Source organism: Rhinoraja longicauda, chromosome 6, assembly GCF_053455715.1.
Source record: "Rhinoraja longicauda isolate Sanriku21f chromosome 6, sRhiLon1.1, whole genome shotgun sequence".
NCBI lineage: Eukaryota > Metazoa > Chordata > Chondrichthyes > Rajiformes > Arhynchobatidae > Rhinoraja > Rhinoraja longicauda.
This window is the reverse complement of record NC_135958.1, coordinates 75,762,152-75,786,840: the sequence shown is the minus strand read 5'-3', so window position 1 is coordinate 75,786,840 and position 24,689 is coordinate 75,762,152. Positions and strand designations below refer to the sequence as shown.

The following is a 24,689-nucleotide window of genomic DNA, read 5'->3' as shown; positions in this document are numbered from 1 at the left end:
GTGGCAGTGGACGGAGCAGCACTATCACAGACGGGGAACGTTTTTTTTAAATGTTGCAATTAAGTTACAAAGAACTAAGCTGAGACTTCAGCAGCCGCAGAAAACCACTCTTAAAAGAAATGCTGGAAATGTTTAGCTTCAAACATAGTATAAGAAAATAACTGCAGATGCTGGTACAAATCGAATGTATTTATTCATAAAATGCTGGAGTAACTCAGCAGGTCAGGCAGCATCTCAGGAGAGAAGGAATGGGTGACGTTTCGGGTCGAGACCCTTCTTCAAACATAGTGATCATCAGTGAAAACCTAAGAGGGCAAGAGCGGAAAGGGGAAGAGTTGTGCCGAGGCCGGAGACGCTGGGCTGCTGTTCCAGCCACAGGTACACCAGCACCAGACGAGTGAACAGATTTATTGGTGATTTATTACAGCAGTGTGTGTCCAGGTCGCCGACACAAAGCCGGGGCGGATTTACCCGCGAGGTATTTATTTGGTTACTGGTTTTCATCTGACCAGATCCTCGGATAACAAGTAAGAACAACAACGCAGGAAGAACCAGGCGGCTGCAAATGAAACTCATGCATCCCAGACAAAGGATAGTCCAATCAATACAGAATCCACTGCTTGCTGCTTCCCGCCCACCCTCCTCGGTCTGTAAATGGGATTGGGGAGCTGGGTGGCTCTGAGCAGACAGCGGAGTGCAGAGACTGGGGGAGATGCAGCAAGTGGTCGGGCCAGCACATTGATCCAGCCCGGCACAGGCAGCGGGACTTGGAGTAAGATGACTCTCGGAACGGTCTGCGTGACAGCCGGGCTCACGGGACTCTTAAGTTTCGTCTTCCTGACGGTCGCTATCGCCACGGATTACTGGTACATTATCGACGTTTCAGATTCCGGTTATAACTATGGGGAGGGCTGGGAAGATTTAAACTCCCACTCTGGGCTGTGGAGAATTTGCGAAGGTAGGGTGATCTATCTATACTACTTCTGCAGCGGTTGCCGGCGAAACCAGCAGTTATTGACATGTTGTTTGTATCGATGTTTATTTTAGACGGTAAACTGCCGAGGATTTGCAATTGCCTCTAATGACATAGATCCAATTTGCTACATCTGAAGAAGTATCTCGACCCGAAACGTCACCCATTCATTCCTTCGCTCCAGAGATGCTGAGTTACTCCAGCTTGTTGTGTCTATCTTCGGTTTAAACCTGCATCTGCAGTTCCTTCCTACACATGGTTTCTCAGCCTTTGAAGGTGTATTGGAGGCACAACTAACTGCGGATGCTGGAATCTTGCGTGGAATACAAAGTGCTGGAGTAACTCCGCGGGCTAGGCACCATGTCTGGATTAAGTTGTATTGTTGTCGGAGATGCTATTTTCTTGATCAACTCTAATGGAATTATTGGAGATGCAAGAGACTGCAGATGTTGGAATCATGATCATCCCCCCCCCCCCCCCCCAAAAAAAACTGCTGGAAGATCTCAGCGGGTCCGCCAGCATCTGCGGATGGGGAAAATAGACAGACCCACGTTTCCTTTTGGGACCTTTATTCACAGACTGACGGAGTGTGGGGGAGATAGCTGGTGGAAAGTGGGATGGGGCACAAAATGGGTGGATCTAGGTGGAGGCGCAGGCGAGTCAGATAGGGGGGGTGGGGGGGGGGGATATAGAGAAGGATGGAGATAATAACCAAGGCTGGAGGCGATGCAGAACAAATGTGTGTGTGTGGACGTGGTCAGGCAGCATCTCTAGAGAAAAGGAATGGTGGAATGGGGTAAGAAAGGAAGGAGTGGAGAACTAGAGGGAGGCACAGTAGATAGAAGAGAATGGTAGAAGCAAAATGGGGAACTCCCCGGAGTGAGGAGGGGTGGGTGATGAGTGATGGAGGAGGGGAAAGGAACTGGGTGATGGGGGCGGGGAAGTGGAAAGAAGGTTTGTGGGGGGGTGCTGGATAGGTGAGAAGGTATCAAGGTTTGTCTGCAATTGGAGAATGCCACATTGGGTCGTAAGCTACTCAAGTGGTAAACAAGGTGCTGCTCTTAAGATAGACACAAAATGCTGGAGTAACTCAGCAGGACAGGCAGCATCTCTGGAGAAAAGAAATAGGTGACGTTTTGGGTCAAGACACTTCTTCAGACAGACTCCCTTTTCTCCACAGTGCTGCCTGTCTTGCTGAGTTACTCCAGCATTTTGTGTCTACCTTCCTATCTTCGGTGTAAACCAGCATCTGCAGTTCCTTCCTGTACAAATGCTGCTCTTACCTCGTTTTAAGTGTCCGTGAAGTAGTCACTTTGTTTAAGTGGAAGGTAGACGCAAAATGTTGGAGTAACTCGGGGGGGGGGGGGGGGGGGGTCAGGCAGCATCTCTGGAGAGAAGGAATGGGTGACGTTTGGGGTCGAGACCCTTCTTGGGTCTCGACCCCAAACGTCACCCATTCTTTCTCTCCAGAGATGCTGCCTGACCCGCTGAGTTACCCCAGCATTTTGTGTCTACCTTGGATTTAAACAGGCATCTGCAGTTTTATTTCCTACTTTGTTTAAGTGTTCAGTGAAGTGCTCACCTCGTCCACCGATGTAGGAGGTCAACAACGTGAACATTGAATTTGCCAATTTTAGATCAACCCTTCCTTTCCTTCCCATCTGCTCTGCCCCATCTCCCACCTGCTCGTTGCATTCCTCTCTACTCCAGTTACCACTTTCTCTCCCCACCACATTCCCTTCCACCCACCATCCCTCCTCTGGTTCTACATTTCACTCCCCACTTTCCATTTTTACCCAGTTCCACCATTTGCACTCTTCTCCACTTATCACCCCCAACCCTGCTCACCCTCCACCGTTCCCTCCCCCACCTGACCCCCTCTGACAATTAACTCATCTCCTCACCCAGATCCACCTATCACTCACTCGATCTTGCCCCACCCTTTCCCCCCTTGCCTCTTTCCACCAGCTATCTCTGCTCTACCCCATCTGTCCGAAGGGTCCTGATCCTATCTATTTCCCCTCAGCAGACGCTGCCTTACCCACTGAGTTCCTCCAGCAGTGCTTTTGTTGCTAATGGAATTATTGTTGTGGTTTCAAGGGAAGAAGCACTCTGCAATAGTCCATAATTTTCCGAGATTAGTTTAGATATTCAAGAGTTATTTGTAAGCGCTTTCCATCTCACTTCACACATGGGAATTCTAATTTCCCTAACACTGCGATCACTCAAGTTTACAAGTCACAGCAACCGAATCCCCCAAAGATATAGAAATATAAATCTGGATCATTTCGAAGTGAACATTCCACCTTGCCATAAACCAAGTTCACATCCCACATTGGGCAGCATGGTGGTGCAGCGGCAGAGTGGCTGCCTTACAGAGCCAGAGACCAGGGTTTGATCCTGACTACGGGTGCTGTCTGTACGGAGTTTGTACGTTCACCCCAAGATGGCGTGGGTTTTCTCCGGGTGCTCCGGTTTCCTCCCACACTCCAAAGACGTACAGGATTATAGACAATAGACAATAGGTGCAGGAGGAGGCCATTTGGCCCTTCAAGCCAGCACCACCATTCAATGTGATCATGGCTGATCATTCTCAATCAGTACCCCGTTCCTGCCTTCTCCCCATACCCCCTGACTCCGCTATCCTTAAGAGCTCTCTGCATTCAGAGAATTGGCCTCCACTGTCTTCTGAGGCAGAGAATTCCACAGATTCACAACTCTCTGACTGAAAACGTTTTTCCTCATCTCAGTTCTAAATGGCCACTGATTGTAGGTTAATTGGCTTTGGTAAAAATTATAAATTGTCTAGTTTGTAGGATTCTACCAAATTCCAGATTACGAACACCTATTCCATTGAATCCTATTTCAAAGAGAAGGCTACTGTACAGGGATCGCTGGTCGGCCCGAACTCGGTGGGCCGAAGGGCCTGTTTCCGCGCTGAATCTCTAAACTAAACAAAACTAATTTATAACTTGTCCTTAGTGTGTAGGATAGTGCTAGTGTACGGGGTGATCATAATACCTTTGATTTATTAACGGGTTGTGAGAGAGGGAAGCTTTGCTCTCTCCTTCCATCATTTTGAGAACAAGCTAAACAAGAGCCATTGCATTAGTTCTGTGGCGAGGTTCTGGGTTATTAGTTGCTACTGGGTCACATCCGGATGCCGCTGAGACAGCCCAGCGGTATTGGTTCGCGGTTCGAGCGAGGAGAGAGGCAAGCAGTTGTCGAACATGCAGAGAGGGAGTTCTGCTGGATTCCAATTAATACCTCACGCCATTGATTGTGATGGATTATTAGATGGCACAGGTGTCGATCCAGGACCACAAACCAGTTAAAAAAACATCTCAAGTCAGTGGGCAGTTAGTTCCACAAAGAAATAGTAGATGTGAAATCTCAGTGAGTCATTTTAGGCAGGGGGGATGGAGACAGACACAGAGAGAGTGTTGATATCTGTGCTGATATCTGTGTTGATATCTGTGCCTGTTGAAAATGAGCCTTCAGCACGCAAGTCTGGCGCTAATATGGAATTGCCCTAGTTGAACCACGCACACTGCTCCTACATTGGAAACGCTGAAGCGGGACACGAGTGTCAAGCAAAGCCAATGAAGCGGGACACGAGTGTCAAGCAAAGCCAATGAAGCGGGACACGAGTGTCAAGCAAAGCCAATGAAGCGGGACACGAGTGTCAAGCAAAGCCAATGAAGCGGGACACGAGTGTCAAGCAAAGCCAATGAAGCGGGACACGTGTCAAGCAAAGATTTCTTTATTCCTCAAGCCCCATGCAGCTCCCCAGACCCCCAACCAGTTCTCAAATCCTCCTGGAACTCCACTACCAACTGCCACTCCTCCCCCATTCCAAGTTCTGCGAGCCCACCTCCCGAGCCGAGAGTTCGCACCACGCCATGGCTCACCACCAGGGGGGGGGGACTGCCACCACGCGCAGGTTTAGCACTGAAGGGTTTGATCTGGGGGAGCTTCTATACATGGCACAATTTATGATTTTCACTGAAGCCAATTTAGCTACAGACCTGCACGTCTTTGGAGTGTGTGAGGAAACCGGAGCACCCGGAGAAAACCCCCGCGGTCAGGGGGAGAACGTACAAACTCCGTACAGACAGCACCTCACAGTCGGGATCGAGTCCGGGTCTCTGACGCTGTAAAGCTGCAACTCTACCGCTGCGCCACCATACCGCACCCCACCCCCACACCCCCCCCCCCCCCCCCCCCCCCAGAAGGATTTTCATTTATTTCAGCTAAAATTGAGTAAGTGGACAACTTGAACATTTAAATTATCCATTGGATAAGCAGAAGAGCCAGAAATAGTTTGTAAAGGAATTCCATGAGATGGCAAAATGAGGAAGGTGGGACAGAATCAATTCAATAAGCGTTATTTGATATGAGTTTCCTCACCGTATCCGTAATGTGCTGCCTCTAATGGACAAGCTGCAGACTAGCTGCAGTAAAGACTTACTAATGGGTCTGTAGAGATCACAGTCTAGATGTATGTTCCAGTATGTTAGTGTGTTCCAGGCATCTACAGTAGGTCTCCACAGGCCTGCTTTTCTCAACCAGTGCTTCTTAAACTTTTTCAGTGTCATTAATCACAAAATTTAATTCACCCTCGACTAAATTTTCTTATGTTTTTTTTGGTAAATTTTCGTCTTATTCTCCCTCGTGTTTAATTTTATATATATGAAGTCATTCACCGTTCATTCACCCCTCGAGTTTAATTCACCCCAAAATAATTTCATTCACCCTTGGGTGAACCATTCACCAGTTTAAGAAGCACTGCTCTAAATGACTGAGCTGGATAGAGTTTGTTTCAAGTCCCTCAAGCTTTACACCAGGTACATCCAGACCATCTTGAACATTACTATTGATTTGAATAAGTTCACTAGCTTTCATTGATATTGTAAATGAAGCTATTAAAATAAATCACATTACGTGACATTAATGTAATTAAATTAACTTAACTGCGTAGGAAGGAACTGTAGATGCTGGTTTAAACCGAAGACAGACACAAAAAGCTGAAATATCTCAGCGGGTCGGGCATCATCCCTGGAGAAAAAGAATAGGTGATGTTTCAGGTCGAGACCCTTCTTCAGACAGGGGGGTTAATAAGGTTTAAACAAATTTGTTTATCAAATTTGTCACAAAAGTATTTTTGTTCAAATTTTTTTTAAATGTTTTTATGATTTTGTTTTACTTGTGCATGATTATTAGAGCAATTTAGGGACATTTGAACAATGTGTTCTGACAGCGTAAGTGGAACATTGGGAATAACAGGGCGGCAGAAGGTAAGTTTCACACTGGATCGTGAGAAGATTGAACGCAATCTGGCCCATTTTAAAGCAATTGTGAGTTTAGTTTAGAGATACAGCGCCCACCGAGTCCGCACCGACCAGCGATCCCCGCACACTAACACTATCCTACACACGCTCGGGACAATTTACACTTACACTAAGCCAGTGTGGGAGGAAAGCGAAGATCTCGGAGAAAACCCACGCAGTCACGGGGAGAACGTGACCCACGCGGTCACGGTGAAACAAACTCCGTGCTGTAGTTGGGATCGAACCCGGGTCTTCGGCGCTGTCAGGCAGCAACTCTGCCGCTGCACCACTGTGGCCCGGCCAATCCATTCCCTGCTCTTCAGTCTACCCAAAGTGATGGGAACACCACCACATGAAAGTCCCCACCAGCCTGACTCAGAAACACATTACCATTCCTTCGCTGCCAAGATGCTGACCTTAGTGTTTCAAGAAAGCAGCTTACAAAAAAAATTGTTTCCTGCAAATAAAAAAGAGGTGCGTGACAGTGGAGTGCAGTTGTTGCCAGAGACCCGGGTTCGACCCTGACTATGGTTGCTGTCTGTATGTTCTCCCTGTGACCGCGTGGGTTTTCACCTGGTGCTCCGATTTCCTCCCACATTCGAAAAGACCTGCAGATTTGTAGGTCAATTGGCTTCTGTCCCTAAAAATTGTCCTTCGTGTGTCGGATAGAACTAGTGCACGGGTGATCGTTGTTCGCCACAGACTCAGTGGGCCCAAAAGGCCCTGTTTCCACGCTGTATCTCTAAACTAAACGAAAATCACCTCCACCTTCTCAAGGGCAATTGGGGATGGACAACAAATTGCCGACTCAGCCACCGAAACACACATCCCTTTAATGAATAACAACTGCAATGTTAAATAATTTCTGGGCCAAAAAACCCCACACATTTCACACATTTCATAGAAAAATCTGAGCTTTAGCATGAACTCTAGCTCTTTTACAAATATCTGGGTAAATTCTGTTGCTGAAACGCCATCCCAGGCCCTATCGCTATCAGGTGTGACTACTTCAACGGGCTCTTGGTCTGGTCCAGGCCCAGAAGAATTATAATTCAAAGTGCCCCATGCAAAGCCAAATCCAAATTTCTTTTTGGAAGCAATGTTAAAAGGGCGGTCACGGTGGCTCAGCGGTAGAGTTGCTGCCTTACAGTGAATGCAGCGCCGGAGACCCAGGTTCGATCCTGACTACGGGCGCCGTCTGTACGGAGTTTTTGTACGTTCTCCCCGTGATCTGCGTGGGTTTTCTCCGAGATCTTCGGTTTCCTCCCACATTCCAAAGACGTACAAGGTTTGTAGGTTAATTGGCTTGGTAAATGTAAAAATTGTCTCGAGTGGGTGTAGGATAGTGTTAGTGTGTGGGGATCACTGGTCGGCACGGACCCGGTGGGCCGAAGGGCCTATTTCTGCGCTGTATCTCTAAATTAAAAAATAAATAAAAACTTTTAAAACGTAGCAATATTTAAAAAATGACATTTACCCTAATTTTGGGTAGGTGGTCAACAATATGGCCTGATGTGAGTTGAGTTTAGTTTACTGTCACGTGTACTGAGGAGCAGTGAAAAGCTTTTTGTTGCGTGCTAACCAGTCAGCAGAAAAACAATACATGATTAATACATGATGTGGTCTAGCAATACAGTCTGAAGAAGGGTCCTGAACCAAGTCGTCACCTATTCAGATTCAGGGGCAGTTTCGTCCCAACTGTTATCAGGCAACTGAGCCACAACTAGAGAGCAGTCCTGAGCTACTGTCTACCTCATGACTTTGACAAGGATAGTTTCTTGATTACAGTGATTTAGTTCATTCTTAAAAACTGTTTTATCAGTTGCATTCATCACTGTGCCCGTGTGGCCAAACTTACGTGATGGATTAGTGCACCACTGTGCCGTCGAATCTTTGCTTGTTTGCGATGTTACTATTAATATGGCATCCATGATATAACAATGATATTAAGGCAGCTGCCGTCCGTAGCTGGATTGTATGTGCTTGGCTTAATGTGCTTTGCTGCAACTTTTAATCGCAAGCAGAGTTAGTGAGCAGAATCCAGACACAAATTGCGACAATGGTTTATTTCACTGGAGACACCAGAGACTGCAGATGCTGGGATCTGGAACATAATAAAGCAGATTGTTTGTTGCTCATTTCACTGAGGGCGAGCAGTATTGTGCCAGTAATATCCACGCGCTTTATACATTCCATCGTTGAATTGGACGATTGAAAGATACAGCACGGAAGCAGGCCCTTCGGTCCACCGAGTCCATGCTGACCATCGGTCAGACGTTCACACTAGTTCTGTGTTATTTCCCTCCCTACACACTGCGGACATTTTTACAGAGGCCAATTAACCTACAAACCCGCACGTCTTTGCGATGTGGGAGGAGACCGGAGGAAACCCACGCGGCCACACAGTGAGAACATGCAAACTCCACACAGTCAGCACCCGAGTTCAAGAACCAATCTGGGTCTCTGGCGCCGTGAGGTAGCAGCTCTACCAGGCGTGCCACTGCGCCGTCGAATCTTTGCTTGTTTGCGACGTTACTTGCTCAAAGTTGTGCCGTTTCCTTGGATGTTATTATTAACATGGCATCCATGACGTGTGCAAGCAGGCTTGTCGTGCGAATCCAGCTGTGCAGGGTGATCGTTGAACATGATGCAAAAGCAGTGTATAATATCGATCTAACATCGGCTGCGATCTCATTGAATGACTGAGCAGCCACAAGGAGCTGGATTGCTACCTCCTGCCTACCTGGCCACACTGAGGTTCAGCCCCTGCTGGTGGATGGAAGTTGAGCAGTTACCGAGTCTGTACCTTCTCCCCGTGACCTGCGTGGGTTTTTCCTCCGGGTGCTCCTGTTTCCTCCCACACTCCAAAGCCGTACAGGTGTGTAGGTTAATTGGCGTGGCATAATTGTAAATTGTCCCTAGTGTGTGCAGGGTCGTGGTAGTGTGCGGGGATCGATGGGCCGAAGGACCTGTTTCCGTGTTATATCTCTAAACTAAACTAAACACCCAGCTTCTCCACCCTAATTCTCTTATCACTTGCCTACACCAGGGGCAAGTTATAGAAGGCAATAAACCAACCGATGTGTGCATCCGTATACTTACCTGCCCTGTAAGCAGGATCTTTTTCTTCCTGTAACTGCCCTTGTAATCTCCAAATTCAGTCGCTCCACTATTAACAATAATAGTGCAAAGATAATGCCTCCAAGTCTGCATGGTTCCGAGCCTATTTGGAAGTTGTAGTGTTTAATGGCCTGGGTAGACACAAAATGGTGGAGTGACTCGGTGGGACAGGCAGCATCTCTGAAGAGGGTGATGTTTTGGGTTCAGACTGATTTAATGGCCTGATGGTTGTAAGGAAGAAGCTGATCCTGAACCTGGACCTTACGATGGCAGGAAGCGAGCAGGGCAGGAGGTGCTGTTTCCACTATCCACATCTTTTCAGACGTCAAGGCCCTTAGCCCTGGAATTCCCTTCTAATCCTCTCCACCTCCGGACTTCTGTCCCTCCCCAAAGATACTCCTCAAAACCTATGTCTTTGACCGATCAATCCTCCTGTCATCTTCTCTTGAATCTCTCTATTTGACTTGCTCGCAGATTCGCAAAGGCAATGCTCCAGTGAAGTGCCTTGCCCATGGTTCCGTCTAATGAAGGTATAACGTGCTGCACATAATTGCAAGTCCCAAATGCAAACTTGAATTGAATTTAGTAAATTTTATTAGCCAAGTATGTATACGTACAAGGAATTTGCCTTGGTGCTTTGCTCGCAAGTAACAACACGACATACAGTAAACAATCATGAATAAAACATTATAAATGAATCCTGTGAAGAACGAAATAAAATACCAGAGCAAAAGGAGGCTACAGACTTTTGGCTGTTGAGTAGAGCAACTGCTGGTGGGGGAAAAAAAGCTGTTTTTATGTCTGGCTGTGGCAGCTTTGACAGTCCGGAGTCGCCTTCCAGAGGGAAGTGCTTCAAAGAGTTTTAGTGAGACGTGTTTCACTCCTGATTCATAGGAAGGTGGGGAGTTAACCGGCAAAGAAGTGCATACCTTAATCTTTGTTTTAGTGCAGTGGACAGAAGACAATGCAGAATACTGCTGGGATAACAGACTGAAGGTGAACATGAGAAATAAAGCCTTACGTCGGTGACATCACCTATTTATGGGAGCAAGGCTCACCAGCAGTGTTATGGTTACCAATTTAATTACCTCAACGATATTTCTAATCATGTCCTCCTGCAGAAATGAGAGAAAGCTTAGCCTTGTGACGAGTGACTACTTGTTGGAATTAAGTAGCTGATAGGTAGAATTAAGTGTGACTTTTTATGTGGCACTCAAAACATCTCAATAATGTACTTGCTGTTGATTTAATCTAGTTTTGTGTCAAGTTTTGTCTTTTAGCTTCAGGGCACAAGAAACAGCATTGATTTTAAAGTTATAATGCTGGATTGTGCTGTCTTTTATTGCCCATTTAGACATCCTCCCACCACGGAATGTGTTTGCAATAAAATTCTTTTGATTTAATGTGGAAATTTGGGTATTTTATTTTTGCGTTCATCACCGAAGATCTATTGACTGAATAGCCTCTGTCACTGCTCTGTAGGTAATCAATGCTGCTTCTTTACATCACTAATAGCACCGATACAGGAACGCCTCCACTCAATGACGCAGCCGGTAGAACCGCTGTCTCTCAGCGCCTGAGACCCAGGTTCGATCCTGACCTCGGGTGTTGTCTGTGTGGAGTTTGCACGTTCTCCCCGTGACCACGTGGGTTCCCTCTGGGAGCTTCCTCCTACACCCCGAAGCCGTTTCGGTGTGTCGGTCCACTGGCCCCCTGTAAAATTGCCTGCAGGGAGTGGATGAGAAAGTTGGATCACATCGAACTAGCGTGGTCGGGTGATCGATGGTTGGCGTGGACATGGTGGGTCGCCAACTGTTCCCGAACCTGGTGGTGTGGGATCTTCAGGCTTCTGCACCTCCTGCCCAGCGGCGGCAAGGAGAACAGGGCACGGATGCCATCTTTTAGATGTGGCGCCTCGTGTAGATGCCTTAGATGGCGGAGAAACATAGAAAATAGGTGCAGGAGTAGGCCATTCAGCCCTTCGAGCCAGCACCACCATTCAATATGATCATGGATGATCATCCAAAATCTGTACCCCATTCCTGCTTTCTCCCCATATCCCTTGATTCCTTTAGCCCTAAGAGCTAAATCTAATTCTCTCTTGAAAACATCCAGTGAATTGGCCTCCACTGCCTTCTGTGGCAGAGAATTCCACAGATTCACAACTGTCTGGGTGAAAAAGTTTTTTCAAACTCTCTTGAAAACATCCAGTGAAATGGCCTCCACTGCCTTCTGTGGCAGAGAATTCCACAGATTCACAACTCTCTGGGTGAAAAAGTTTTTCCTCATCTCAGTCCTAAATGGCCTACCCCTTATTCTTAAACTGTGACCCCTGGTTCTGGACTCCCCCAACATCGGGAACATTTTCCCTGCATCTAGCCTGTCCAATCCCTTAAGAATTTTATACCTTTTTATAAGCGTTAAATTTGATAATTGTGCGCGCACACACTTTATAAATAAAAGTGTTTCCTTTTCAGATCTGATGTCTAGGTTGGAGTCAAGAGTCCAACTAGTTCATTCCTATTCATTCGTGAAGTGACTTCGTTTTTCTGAAAGGCTTATTCGGCCATCTCAGAGGGCAGCCATGAGTAGACGTATATTGAACAGAGACTCATTTTCAGGTCAAAATATATTCTTCCTTCAATAAAAGACATCAGTGAACTGGTGGGAGTTTCTAACATTTAACGTCTTCAAAGGAGCCTGGAGTCATTGCACCTCATCAACACGGTCGTGATGTGAATTAAAGAGTACCTGGGAAAGAGGACATCAGAGACAGCGATTCAAGGAACAGAGTTAAGGCATTTTCAAGTCGTGACTGAAGCTGAAACCCTCAATCATTCAAAACTCTGCCTTCCTTCAGACTTTACTTTAGACTGTAAAGATACAGCGTGGAACCAGGTCCTTCGGCCCATCGAGGTCACGCTGACCAGCGATCGCCTGTACACTGGTTCGACCCTACACAATAGGGACCATTTACAGAAGCCAATGAACCTACAAGCCTGCACATCTTTGGAGTGCGGAAGGAAACCGGGGCACCCGTGGAAAACCCACGTGGTCACAGGGAGAACGTGCAAACTCCACACAGACAGCACCCGTTATCAGGATCGAACCTGGGTCTCCGGGCGCTGTAGGGCAGCAACTTTACCGCACTGTCCTCTTAGGCATTCAGTGCGGCACAGTGGCGCAGCGGGTAGAGCTGCTGCCTCACCACAGCGAGACCCGAGTTCGATCCTGACTTAGTGTCAGTGTTTGAGCCATACAGTGTGGAAACAGACACTTTGACCCAACTTGCCCACACAGCCCAACATGTCCCGTCCACACTAGTCTCACAGCCTGCGTTTGGCCCATATCCCTCTAAACCAGACCTATCCATGTACCTGTCTAAATGTTTCTTAATCTTTGCTATAGTACTTGCAATGGTTATTGTGGTAGTGCCTGACCTCATTTGGCTTCTGTCTGTGTGGAGTTTACATGTTCTCCCTAAGTCTGCATGGATTTCTTCCGGGTGTTCCTGTTTCCTCCCACATCTCTTTTCCTGATCAGACCTCCAATGTCAATTGTCATCCAAGGCTCCCTCCTCATTCCATCAACGCCTTTCATTTATCACTGGAACACATTGGACCCCGATCTCTTACTAATTCCCTTTTGCAAGACTCCCACTCCACAAATATCACCCTGGAGTGTAGATCAGTGTGTCTCGGTAATTGAGTTTGATTGTTGTCAGCTCCGAAGACTCTGTACATACTGTCCCTATGAACGATGGTGACCGCACATTTTGTCTGACCTTTCTTTTAAATAGCTCCAGAAAAATCAATTACCCGCATCTGCGGAATCAAGTAAGGAAAGATCTTCATTTAATGCATCGTTTCAAAGGGGCGCCTCCTATCACCACCACAGCCAGGGCTAAAACTCAGGATGAACATTAGCAAGCAGCGCCAGACTCTTTTCGATGAGAATTTGGCTTGACTGTATTCTTGAACAAGCAAAAGAAACCAAGGTGTGATGGTTACAGGGGGAGTACGGGAAGAGAGGGGGGGGGGGGGGGTGGGGGACAGATATCTCATGGGTGTAAGGACAGTGTGTGGGGGGGTGGGGGCGAGGGTGAGGGGAGGTCAGAGACCCTGGGATGAAGTGACAGTGCGGGGGACAGAGACCACGTTGGTGGAGGGACAGTGATAGGGACGGAGACCCTGTAGGTGTGAGGACACTGTGGGAGGAGGCGTAGGGGAGAGAGCTCGTGAGTGTGGGAGCGGTGTGGCGAGCAGTGGCTCCGTGTTTGTGGGGATAGCGAGGGGGGGGGCATTCGCTTGGGCTGTATAAAGAATACAGACACCCCCACTCACGCAATGAGCGACTAACGTGAACTCGCACTTACGTAAACAATCCCTCACTCAGTCCCCGGTGCAATCAAGGCAGTTTGCAGTTTCCACACCACTTGTACGATCACTCACGTTTACATCGGAAACAAGCCGGCAATGGTGGCGGTGCTTACCCAGAAGCCTGTGCGCCACAGGAAGTGTCATGGACACAACTGGACACCTCTGAGTTAATACTCCCAATGAGTGGGGCACAAAGCGGGTCAGGCAGCGTCGCTGGGGAACAGGGATCGATGATGTTTCGGGTCGAGACCCTTCTTTAGACTCAGTGAGGCATTTCAGGCAGGGGATGGTGATGTTAATACCGATTTTGCGTAAGATCTGACTCGTGTACGGGTGAACGTAACGTAACCCTCACGTAAGTCAGGGGGTGGCTGTACAGTGATGCCAAATTCGAAACCAAACAAGATTTATGGGTATAAGCTGCATTTGGAGTATTGCGTGCTGTTCTGGTTGCCCGATTACAGGCAGGACGTGGAAGCTTTGGAGAGGGTGCAGAGGAGGTTCACCTAGTGGGAGAGTCCAGACGCTGGAGTTTAGAAGAATGGGGGGGGGGACCTCATTGAAACACACAGAATAGTGAAAGGCCTGGATAGAGTGGATGTGGAGAGGATATTTCCACTAGTGGGAGAGTCTAGGACTAGAGGTCATAGCCTCAGAATTAAAGGACGTTCATTTAGGATGGGGATGAAGAGAAATTTCTTTAGTCAGAGGGTGGTGAATCTGTGGAATTCTTTGCCACAGAAGGCTGTGGAGGCCAAGTCAGTGGATATTTTTAAAGCAGATAGATAGATTCTTGATTAGTACTGGTGTCAGAAGTTATGGGGAGAAGGCAGGAGAATAGGGTTCTGATGGAGAGATAGATCAGCCATGATTGCATGGCGGAGTAGACTTGATGGGCCGAATGGCCTAATTCTACTCCTATCACTTACCTTATGAATGATGCCTGGTTTAGGGAGTATTACCCACGGGGAGAGGTTGGACAGACTTGGATTGTCAATGGTTGAGATGACACCTGGTTGAAGTCTATAAAATGATGAGAGGCATAGATTGAGTGGACAGTTGTGGGCCGAAGGGCCTGTTCTCATGCTGTACTGTTCAATGCTGCTTGTCCCCAGTTGCCCTGAGCTTGTTCTCTCATGGTCAAGGTGATGTGACTTTAATTACTGACGAAATCTGGAACTTTCTTCTCGATTCCCTCGAATTCAACTCAATTATTATAAGGAAATGTCGGACAAAATGTATGAGGTCACCGGCAATTTTCAAAGGGACAAGATGTACAAAATCCTCAAAATATTACGTCTGAATTCAAAATGGCTCTGTTCAGCATCTGGTATTGTGAGTTTTAGTAAAAGGATAGATACATTTTGCTCTTTGAAAAATGTACCTGCTTGAATAAGACAAGAATCCAGAACGGAAATAGCACTGACTGCAATAAACTCTGTAGGTCAGATCAAATGATTCATTCTTTTTTTATTGTCTTATGATCTCGCTTGATGACTTTAATGCAGTACATATAACTGTTCATCATCCCTATGGTCTGGAAAGGTATTTGGTTAGGCATTGAAACAAGTGAGGAATGAGCAATTGTCTTTCCATAAGGGCACTTCAGTGGTAGATTTACTGCCTCACTGCGCTCCTCGATCCCGACCTCATGTGCCTCATGTCTGTGGAGTTTGCACGTTCTCCCCCGTGACCGCGTGGGTTTCGTCCCGGAGCCCCGCTTTCTCCCTCACTCTAAAGACGTGTGGGTTCGTAGGTTAATTGGCCTCTGTAAATTGCCCCTGGAGTGTAGGGAGTGGATGAGAAAGTGGGATAACATGGAACTAGTGCGATCGGGTGATTGATGGTCGGCGTGGATTTGCTGGGCTGAAGGGTCTGTTTCCATGCTGTATCTAACACCCAACTAAACTTTCAGAGGGGTCAATGAACCAAATTAAACATAGTTCATGATCTAACAATAACTTGCCTTTAGAGATGGAGTCAGATTAGAATTCACAGAGAAATAACTCTAAACTCTTTGGCAGTTCCGTGTACTCAAGGAGTTCTTGCCTCCACTCTAATAGTGAGGAGTGAAGATTCTTGTGTGTGAATTCCTTTAACATGGGGTGGACATTGCATACCAGTTACCACGGTCTTAATAGAGTGTGGTTTTGCTCTAATGACTTTATGTTCACTCACACACTCTATCACGCATTTACGCACTCCTGTTCACACCTTTAGTCCAAACACATACTTGCACTTGCACACTCACTCACACACACGCACACACGTACGGATACACACTCACACCCTCATACATTCACTCTCCACTCACTACCACACACACACACACACGGAAACACACTCACTGATTCACTCACTCGTATACACACATACTTACTAACTCACACACTCACTCTAACTCCCTTACACTGGGCTAACGTCTCCTCCACTGGCAGTCTGAAGGTGGGTCCTGACCCGAAACGTCACCTATCCATGTCCTCCAGAGATGCTGCCTGACCCGCTGAGTTACTCCAGCACTCAGGTCAATCAGCACCTGTGAAAAAGGAAACTGAGTTAAAGTTTCAGGTTGAGGATCCTTCATTAGGGTCAGAATCTCAGAATACTCTGCAGGGGTCTCCCACCTGAAACATTAATTTTTGTTTCCCTTTGTGCAGATGCTGTCTAACCTGACGACTCTTTCTCACGTATTTCATTGATATTTCAAATTTACAACATTTGCTATTTATTTATGCTCATGAATTTTAGGAGCAGAATTAGGCCATTCGGCCCATCTAGTCCACTCTGCCGTTCAATCATGGCTTATCTATCATTCCCTCTCAAGTGGCTTCTCCCCATAACCCCTGACACCCGTACTAATCAAGAATCGGCCAATCTGCACCTTAAATAACCCCAATGACTTGGCCTCCACAGCTGTCTGTGGCAATGAATTCTGGAAATTTGGATTTTCTGGAAACTTTAAAAAAAAGAATTGCTGCCGTAGTTGACAAAAACACGCAAAGGCATTTAGAGAGGCACATGGCTGTGCACAAAATGGAGGGATTTGCATCACATGTGGGCAGAGGAGATTACTTTCGAGATTAAGTGCAGAAACAGGACCTTCGGCCCACTGAGTCTGCACTGACCAGCGATCCCCGCACAGCGGCACGGTGGCGCAGCGGTAGATTTGCTGCCTTACAGCGAATGCAGCGCCGGAGACCCGGGTTCGATCCTGACTACGGGCGCTGTCTGTACGGAGTTTGTACGCTCTCCCTGTGACCTGCGTGGGATTTCTCCGAGATCTTCGGTTTCCTCCCACACTCCAAAGACGTACAGGTTTGTAGGTTAATTGGCTGGGCAAATGTAAAAATTGTCCCTAGTGGGTGTAGGATAATGTTAATGTGCGGGGATCGCTGGGCGGCACGGACCCAGTTGGCCGAAGGGCCTGTTTCTGCGCTGTATCTCTAAAAAAAATCTAAATTAACACCCACTAGGGCCAATTTGTTTTTACATTGTGGGCTATTTCGACCATTATCTTCCAAAAGAGGGGAAGGGTGAAAGCTGGCCAAGAAATGGATACATTGGTTTGCCCTGTTATTATCCCTGCAAGACCAATTGATTAAAAGGAAGGCATCATGTTTATAAATGTAGATCCCACACTTCTCTGTTTGATCATCCTTTAAATGGTATTTTATTAAACAGCATTAGTTTCCTGGAGGTTTATTGAAATTAAATATTTCATACCTTAATTTATTTATTTGATGGATTTGCCTGAAGGTGGAACACATCAGGTTTTTTTCTGCTAAGATTTATGAGGCAGAGCATTGTAAACAAATTTGAACGAGACGGCTGGCCTGGTGGCATTTAACCCATGATCATTTGTATGGATAATGACTGGGTGTAATTTATCCAACTTGACAAATAGTTCTCTTTTGACTGCCTCTGTGTTTTCTGTGATTATCACTCTTAGAGAATAAAAACATATTTAATGTAAAAGGATGCCACACATGCAATAGAAGGTACTGGCATACTGAATAGAATGGTACGGTATAGAAGGGCGGCACGGTAGCGCAGCGGTAGAGTTGCTGCTTTACAGCGAATGCAGCGCCGGAGACTCAGGTTCGATCCTGACTACGGGTGCTGCACTGTAAGGAGTTTGTACGTTCTCCCCGTGACCTGCGTGGGTTTTCTCCGAGATCTTCGGTTTCCTCCCACACTCCAAAGACGTACAGGTATGTAGGTTAATTGGCTGGGTAAATGTAAAAATTGTCCCTAGTGGGTGTTGGATAGTGTTAATGTACGGGGATCACTGGGCGGCACGGACTTGGAGGGCCGAAAAGGCCTGTTTCCGGCTGTATATATATGATATGATATGATAATGTACGTGACCAGTCTGAATAAGGGTCTCGGCCCGAAACGTCACCCATTCCTTCTCTCCAGAGATACTGCCTGTCCTGCTGAGTTACTCAGGGATTTATGTCTGTCACTGACAATGTCTAGTTTAGTTTATCGTCACGTGTACCGAGGTCCAGTGAAAACCTCTTGTTGCGTGCTAACCAGTCAGCGGAAAGACAATACATGATTACAACTGGGCCGTCCACAGTGTGCAGATACACGACAAAGGGAATGATGTTCAGTGCGAGATTAAGTCCAATAAAGTCCGATTAAAGATCGTCTGAGGGTCTTCCATGAGGTGGATAGTAGTTCAGGATCGCTCTCTGGTTATCGGTAGGATGGTTCAGTTGTCTGGTAACAGCTGGGAAGAAACCGTCCCTGAATCTGTAGGTGTGCGTTTTCACACTTCTATAGCACTTGCCTGATGGGAGAGGGGAGGAGAAGGAGTGACCGGGGTCAGGCTGGTCCGTGATTATGCTGCTGGCCTTGCTCCATTTTCCTGCCCTCTCCCCACAACCTCTGACACCCGTACTAATCCAGTTGTGCAAATTAAAGGCTTGTGACAATGTGTATTGAATATTAGTTGTCATATTTTAGAATGCTGTATCTTCTTCTTTTATGTTGTCATTCCTCTAAAATAGTCTGCCAATTCTTTTCAGGTAGAAATGCCTGCATTGCTTTAATAGACCCATTTGGTGAAGAGATTCAGAGTGTGCCTGATTCCCAGCAACATTTACTGTGTAAGTATCAGACTGTCCCACTACCCTCTGTCAGATTGTCTACTGTATATCCAATCATTGAAACATAGAAAATAAGTGCAGGAGTAGGCCATTCATCCCTTTGAGCCAGCACCGCCATTCAATATGATCATGGCTGATCATCCAGAATCAATACCCCATTCCTGCATTCTCCCCATATCTCTTGAATCCGTTAGCCCTAAGAGCCATATCCAACTCTCTCTTGAAAACATCCAGTAAATTGGCTTCCACTGCCTTCTGTGGCAGAGAATTCCACAGATTCACAACTCTCTGGGTGAAAATGTTTTTCCTCATCTCAGTCCTAAATGGCCTACCCCTTATTCGTAAACTGTGACCCCTGGTTCTGGACTCCCCCAACATCGGGAATAATTTTCCTGCATCTAGCCTGTCCAATCCCTTAAGAATTTTATACGTTTCTATAAGATCCCCTCTCATCCTTTTAAATTCCAGTGAATACAAACCCAGTCGATCCATTCTTTCATCTTGAACATGGGCCATCCCACATTGCCCCTAACCTGATCTGAGTGTCTTGTGAGTTACTTTGGGAAGAAGTTTAGAGAAAAACATTGTGCACCAGCACAAAGGTCTTCCAGCAGTGATGTTCAGGAAGAGAATGATAGAGATTTGTATCATTTACTTGCAAAGCACCACTAAATCCTTAGCTTTATCTCTGAGACTGATACATTTCTGTGTCAGGTATTTCAAAGGTATTAATTCATTAATTAATAAAGGGGCCGCACGGTGACGCAGCAGGTAGAGCTGCTGCCTCACAACGCCCCAGACCCAGGTTCGATTCTGACCTCGGGGTGCTGTTTTGTGTGGAGTTTGTACATTATCCCTGGGACCGTGTGGGTTTTCTCCGGGTGCTCCGGTTGCCCCCCGCACTCCGAAGACGTACAGGTTTGTAGGTTAATTGGCTTCGGTGAAATTGTAAATTGTCCCTCGTGTGTAGGATAGCACTAGCGTACGGGGTGGTGTCTGGTCAGCAAGGACTTGATGGGCCGAAGGGCCTGTTTCCTCGCTGTGTCTCCAAAGTCTAAAGTCTAAATCTCCGGCCTCTGCAAGTTATTTTGATTTTCACTTTGGTAAAATCAGATCATTAAGTTAAAAGTAGTGAAATTGGTGCTTCCCTGAGCCACTGTAAGAGCAATTGATTTGCTGTGGCTTCTCACATCAATTGCAAGCCTTTGATCTAAAATGATAAAATCAGATGTTCCGAACTTTCAGGGAATTATTAGGTCATTGTTACATGTCCAATTCATAAACCAGATTGGGAAAATTAGGAAACAATTTTCCGCCCCTGTCTTGTTCATGAAATGCACCAAATGAGAGGTTGATTTTGCGTTTTCTAAGAACTTGTGAGAGGACACTTAATGATGGGGCAATTTACGCACAGACTCTTTTCTTTGAACTCACTACTTAAGGGACAGACACACAATGCTGGAGTAACTCAGCGGGACAGGCAGCATCTCTGGAGAGAAAGAATGGGTGACGTTTCGGGTCAAGTACCTTCTTCAGACTGAAGCCCCGCTGAGTTACTCCAACATTGTGTGTCAGTCCCTCAAGAGAAAGGGGATGCAAGGGTTACTTGAAGTTAGAGAAATCAATATTGAATTAAATCAATTTCCCTTTCCCCTGACTCTCAGTCTGAAGAAGGGTCTTGACCCGAAACGTCACCCATTCCTCTCCAAAGATGCTGCCTGTCCCGCTGAGTTACCCCAGCATCGTGTGTCTATCTTCAGTTTAGACAATAGCCAATAGACAATAGGTGCAGGAGGAGGCCATTCGGCCCTTCGAGCCAGCACCGCCATTCAATGTGATCATGGCTGATCATTCTCAATCAGTACCCCGTCTCTGCCTTCTCCCCATACCCCCTGACTCTGCTATCCTTAAGAGCTCTATCTAGCTCTCTCTTGAATGCGTTCAGAGAATTGGCCTCCACTGCCTTCTGAGGCAGAGAATTCAAATAAAAGGCAAATGTTTCTGATCTGGATTTGGATGCTGCAGGAGTTAACTGCCTAGAAGGTACGAGCCAAACACCACGGCAAATTAAACGAATCACTTTCTACCCACTAATGATCCACAACAGTCTGCTCCCTGCATATCTGCATGTGGGCGATACGGTGGCGCAGTGGTAGAGTTGCTGCCTTACAGCGCCGGAGATCCTGACTACGGATGCTGTCTGTACGGAGTTTGTAGCTTCTCCCCGTCACTGCGTGGGTTTTCTCCGGGTGCTCCGGTTTCTTCCCACATTCGAAAGACGTACAGGATTGCCAGTTAATTGGCTTTGGTAAAGATTGTAAATTGTCCCTAGTGTGGAAGTTAGTGCTAATGTACAGGGTGATCGCTGGTCGGCGCAGACTCGGTGTTTCTGCGTTGTATCTCTAAAGTAAACTAAACTAAACTAAACTAATCTAAAAGGCTCTTAAACGCCACTATTGTGACTGCCTCCTCCACCACCACCACCCCTGGGAACATGTTCCAGGCAGCTTTCCATCTCCAAGTAAAAAATTTGCCCCGCACATCCTCTTTAAAGTTTCTCCCTCTCATCTTAAAGCTATGCTCTCTAGTATATAACATGTCCACTCTGGGAACAAGGTTCTGACCATCTACCCCACCTGGGTCTCTAGGTAGATACTAGCTCAGGGCCGCTCTCTGGTTGGTGATAGAATGGTTCAGTTGCCTGATGACAGATGGGCAGAAACTTATCCCTGAATCTGGAGGTGTGCATTTTCACACTTCCCTACCTCTTGCCTGAGGGAGAAGAGGGAGTGACCGGGGTGAGACTGGTTCTTGATTATGCTGGTGGCCTTGCCGAGACGGCGCGAGATTTAAAGTCTGATTAAAGACAGTCCGAGGGTCTCCAATGAGGTAGATGGTGGGTCAGGGTCACTCTCTAGTTGTTGATAGGATGGTTCAGTTGCCTGATAACAGTTGGGAAGAAACGGTCCCTTCTAGTTTTATGCAAGACTCCAGCATGTGCTGTTGCTTGTAACTCCTATCTTGTATATCTACCTATTTAACAATCCATTATTCCACCCTCTGCACTGAAGTTATTTACCATAAATATGCCCTTTAGTTATACAGTCCTTCCCATTCCAGATGTCGGACAATCTCCCACTCAAGTGACAAAGACCACCCGGAATAAAAGATGCAGGAATAACAGACAGAAGTAAAATAGAAAGAGATTCTTTAGGGCGGCACGGTGGTTCTTGGTTCTCCAAAATATTCCAAATGGAATTTAAACTGGAGGTGGCGCAGCACTAGAGTTGCTGCCTTACAGCGTTTGCAGCGCCGGAGACCCGGGTTCGATCCCGACTACGGGTGCTGTCTGTAAGGAGTTTATACGTTCTCCCCGTGACCTGCGTGGGTTTTCTCCGAGATCTTCGGTTTCCTCCCGCACTCCAAAGGCGTACAGGTATGTAGGTAAATTGGCTTGGTATAAATGTAAAAATTGTCCGTAGTGTGTGTAGGATAATGTTAATATGCCGGGGCCGAAGGGCCTGTTTCCGCGCTGTGTCTCTAAACTAAACTCAACAAAAATAAAGAGGCTCAATGGGGAAACTTCACATCTCACTTGTTCCAGTGCCAGATTTAGAAGCTCCATGTACCGTTTCATTTCTATGAGATAGTTGATCCAAATCTTGAGATCATTGGGCCTTCAGCATTTTTAACCAACATTGCCGTCTTCTTTCTCTCTCTCTCTCTCTCTCTTCTCAGTTATGCAGAAGGTTTTTGTCATTTTGCTCCCCCTTAGTCTGGTTCTTCTTGTGCTTGGAGGGATTGGTGGACTCATCAGCTCGCTGGTCAATGGTCTCTACCTGCTTCTGTTCACCGGCTCCTACTTCCTCGTGGGAGGTAAGACTTCTTGAAACCTTGTTTTGTTTACGCTAAAATGTCACAAACGCGCTCTTTCCTTCAACTACATCCAGTTAGGTGTTCAATTGCACAGCCAGTCGGTTATTACTCACTGAGTAATGGGAAATGACTCCATTTGAAATATGAGAGTGCAGTAGATTCCTTAATCATGTATTAGTTTAGTTTAGAGATACAGCAGGGATGGAGGCTCTGTGGCCAACCGAGCTTGTGCCGACAATCAATCACCCTTTCACACTGGTTCCATGTTATCCACTTTCTCATGCACTCCCTACACAATAGGGGCAATTTACAGAGGCCGATTGACTGACAAACCCGCACGTCTTTGAGATGTGGGAGAGAGCAGAATGCAGTTCCTCAGCACTGTGGCAACACGGTTCCGGAGAAAAAGTCCAACGTCCGTAACGAGTTAGGTTGGACGATCGGGTCTACACCCTAGCCTATGAGAGAACCGTTCAGAAATTTGATAACAGAAGGGAAGAAGCTGTTCTTGAGTCTGGTGGTACGTGCTTTCAAGCTTTTGCCTGATGGGAACAGGGAAAAGAGGGAATGTCCAGGGTTGGGAAAGGTCCTTGATTTTGTTGGCTGCTTTCCCGAGGCAGCCTGAAGTGTAGAGGGAGTTGATGATGGGGAGTCTGGACTGTGTTATTATCTGTATAAGAAGATAACTGCAGATGCTGGTACAAATCGAAGGTATTTATTCACAAAATGCTGGAGTAACTCAGCAGGTCAGGCAGCATCTCGGGAGAGAAGGAATGGGTGACGTTTCGACCCGAAACGTCACCCATTCCTTCTCTCCCGAGATGCTGCCTGACCTGCCGTGTAACTATCTTCTGTGTTGGCTCTTGTACGCTCTCACAGTTCTGCTTTATAGCTGGATGGTGAATGAGAATAAATCCTGATAGTCTTGCACTCGCCAGCTCCACTGGGACAAGCAACCAGTGTTTGGCATCAGCCTTTCAGAATGGACATGCACAGAAACAGGCCCACCGAGTTCCCGCCGAACAGCAACACTATCCTACACACACTTGGGACAATTTATCGTTTTTACCAAGGCCAATTAACCTACTGACCTGTGCCTCTTTTGAGTGCGGTAGGAAACCAGAGCACCTGGATGAAACCCACAGTCACGGGGAGAACGTGCAAACTCCGTACAGTCAGTTACCCGTAGTCAGGATGGAACCCGGGTCTCTAGCGCTGTGAGGCAGCAACTCTACCGCTGCGCCACCGTGCAAGTCCAAGTCACTGCCTTCAGGAGCAATCAAAGTGCAGGGTGAAAAATAATCACGAGAAGCAGACTTTCCCTCAGAGAATAAATCATTGTTCCTTCCTTGGAAATCTCTGGCCTTTCATCTACTCTGCAGCGAATGATGCCAGGAGTGAGTGGTTAGCGTGTGATGAGCGTTTGACAGCACTGGGCCTGTACTCGCTGGAGTTTAGAAGGTTGAGGGGGGACCTCATTGAAACCTACAGAATAATGAAAGTCATAGATAGAATGGGTGTGGAAAGGATGTTTCCACTGGTGGGGGAGTCTAGGACCAGCGGCCATGGCCTCAGAGTTAAAGGGCGCTCTTTTAGAAAGGAGGAGAGGAGGAACTTCTTTAGTCAGAGGGTAGTTAATCTGTGGAACTCATTGCCACAGAGGGCTGTGGAGGCTGTCAGTGGATATTTTTATGGTAGAGATAGACAAATTCTTGATTAGAACGGGTGTCAAGGGTTATGGGGAGAAGGCAGGAAAATGGAATTAGATCATCAGCCAAGATTGAATGGCGGAGTGGACTCGATGGGCCGAATGGCCTAATTCTACTCCTATAACTTGTGAACTTGTGACTGTTGTATAATAACAGTGATCGAAGAAAACAAGTGTTGTCAGACGTGA

The 24,689-nt window shown here is 46.8% G+C and overlaps 1 protein-coding gene across 1 annotated transcript in view; it reads left to right on the top strand.

The window, feature by feature from the left end:
* Positions 1-694: 694 nt before the first annotated feature.
* Positions 695-24,689, top strand: part of tmem235b (transmembrane protein 235b) — a 32,455-nt gene continuing 8,460 nt past the window's right edge. Inside the window, exons 1-3 of the mRNA XM_078401893.1 lie at positions 695-958; positions 18,836-18,916; positions 22,655-22,792. Of these exons, the coding sequence (XP_078258019.1) occupies positions 778-958; positions 18,836-18,916; positions 22,655-22,792 (400 nt within the window). The 5' untranslated portion in view covers positions 695-777. The remainder of the gene's footprint in view (positions 959-18,835; positions 18,917-22,654; positions 22,793-24,689) is intronic.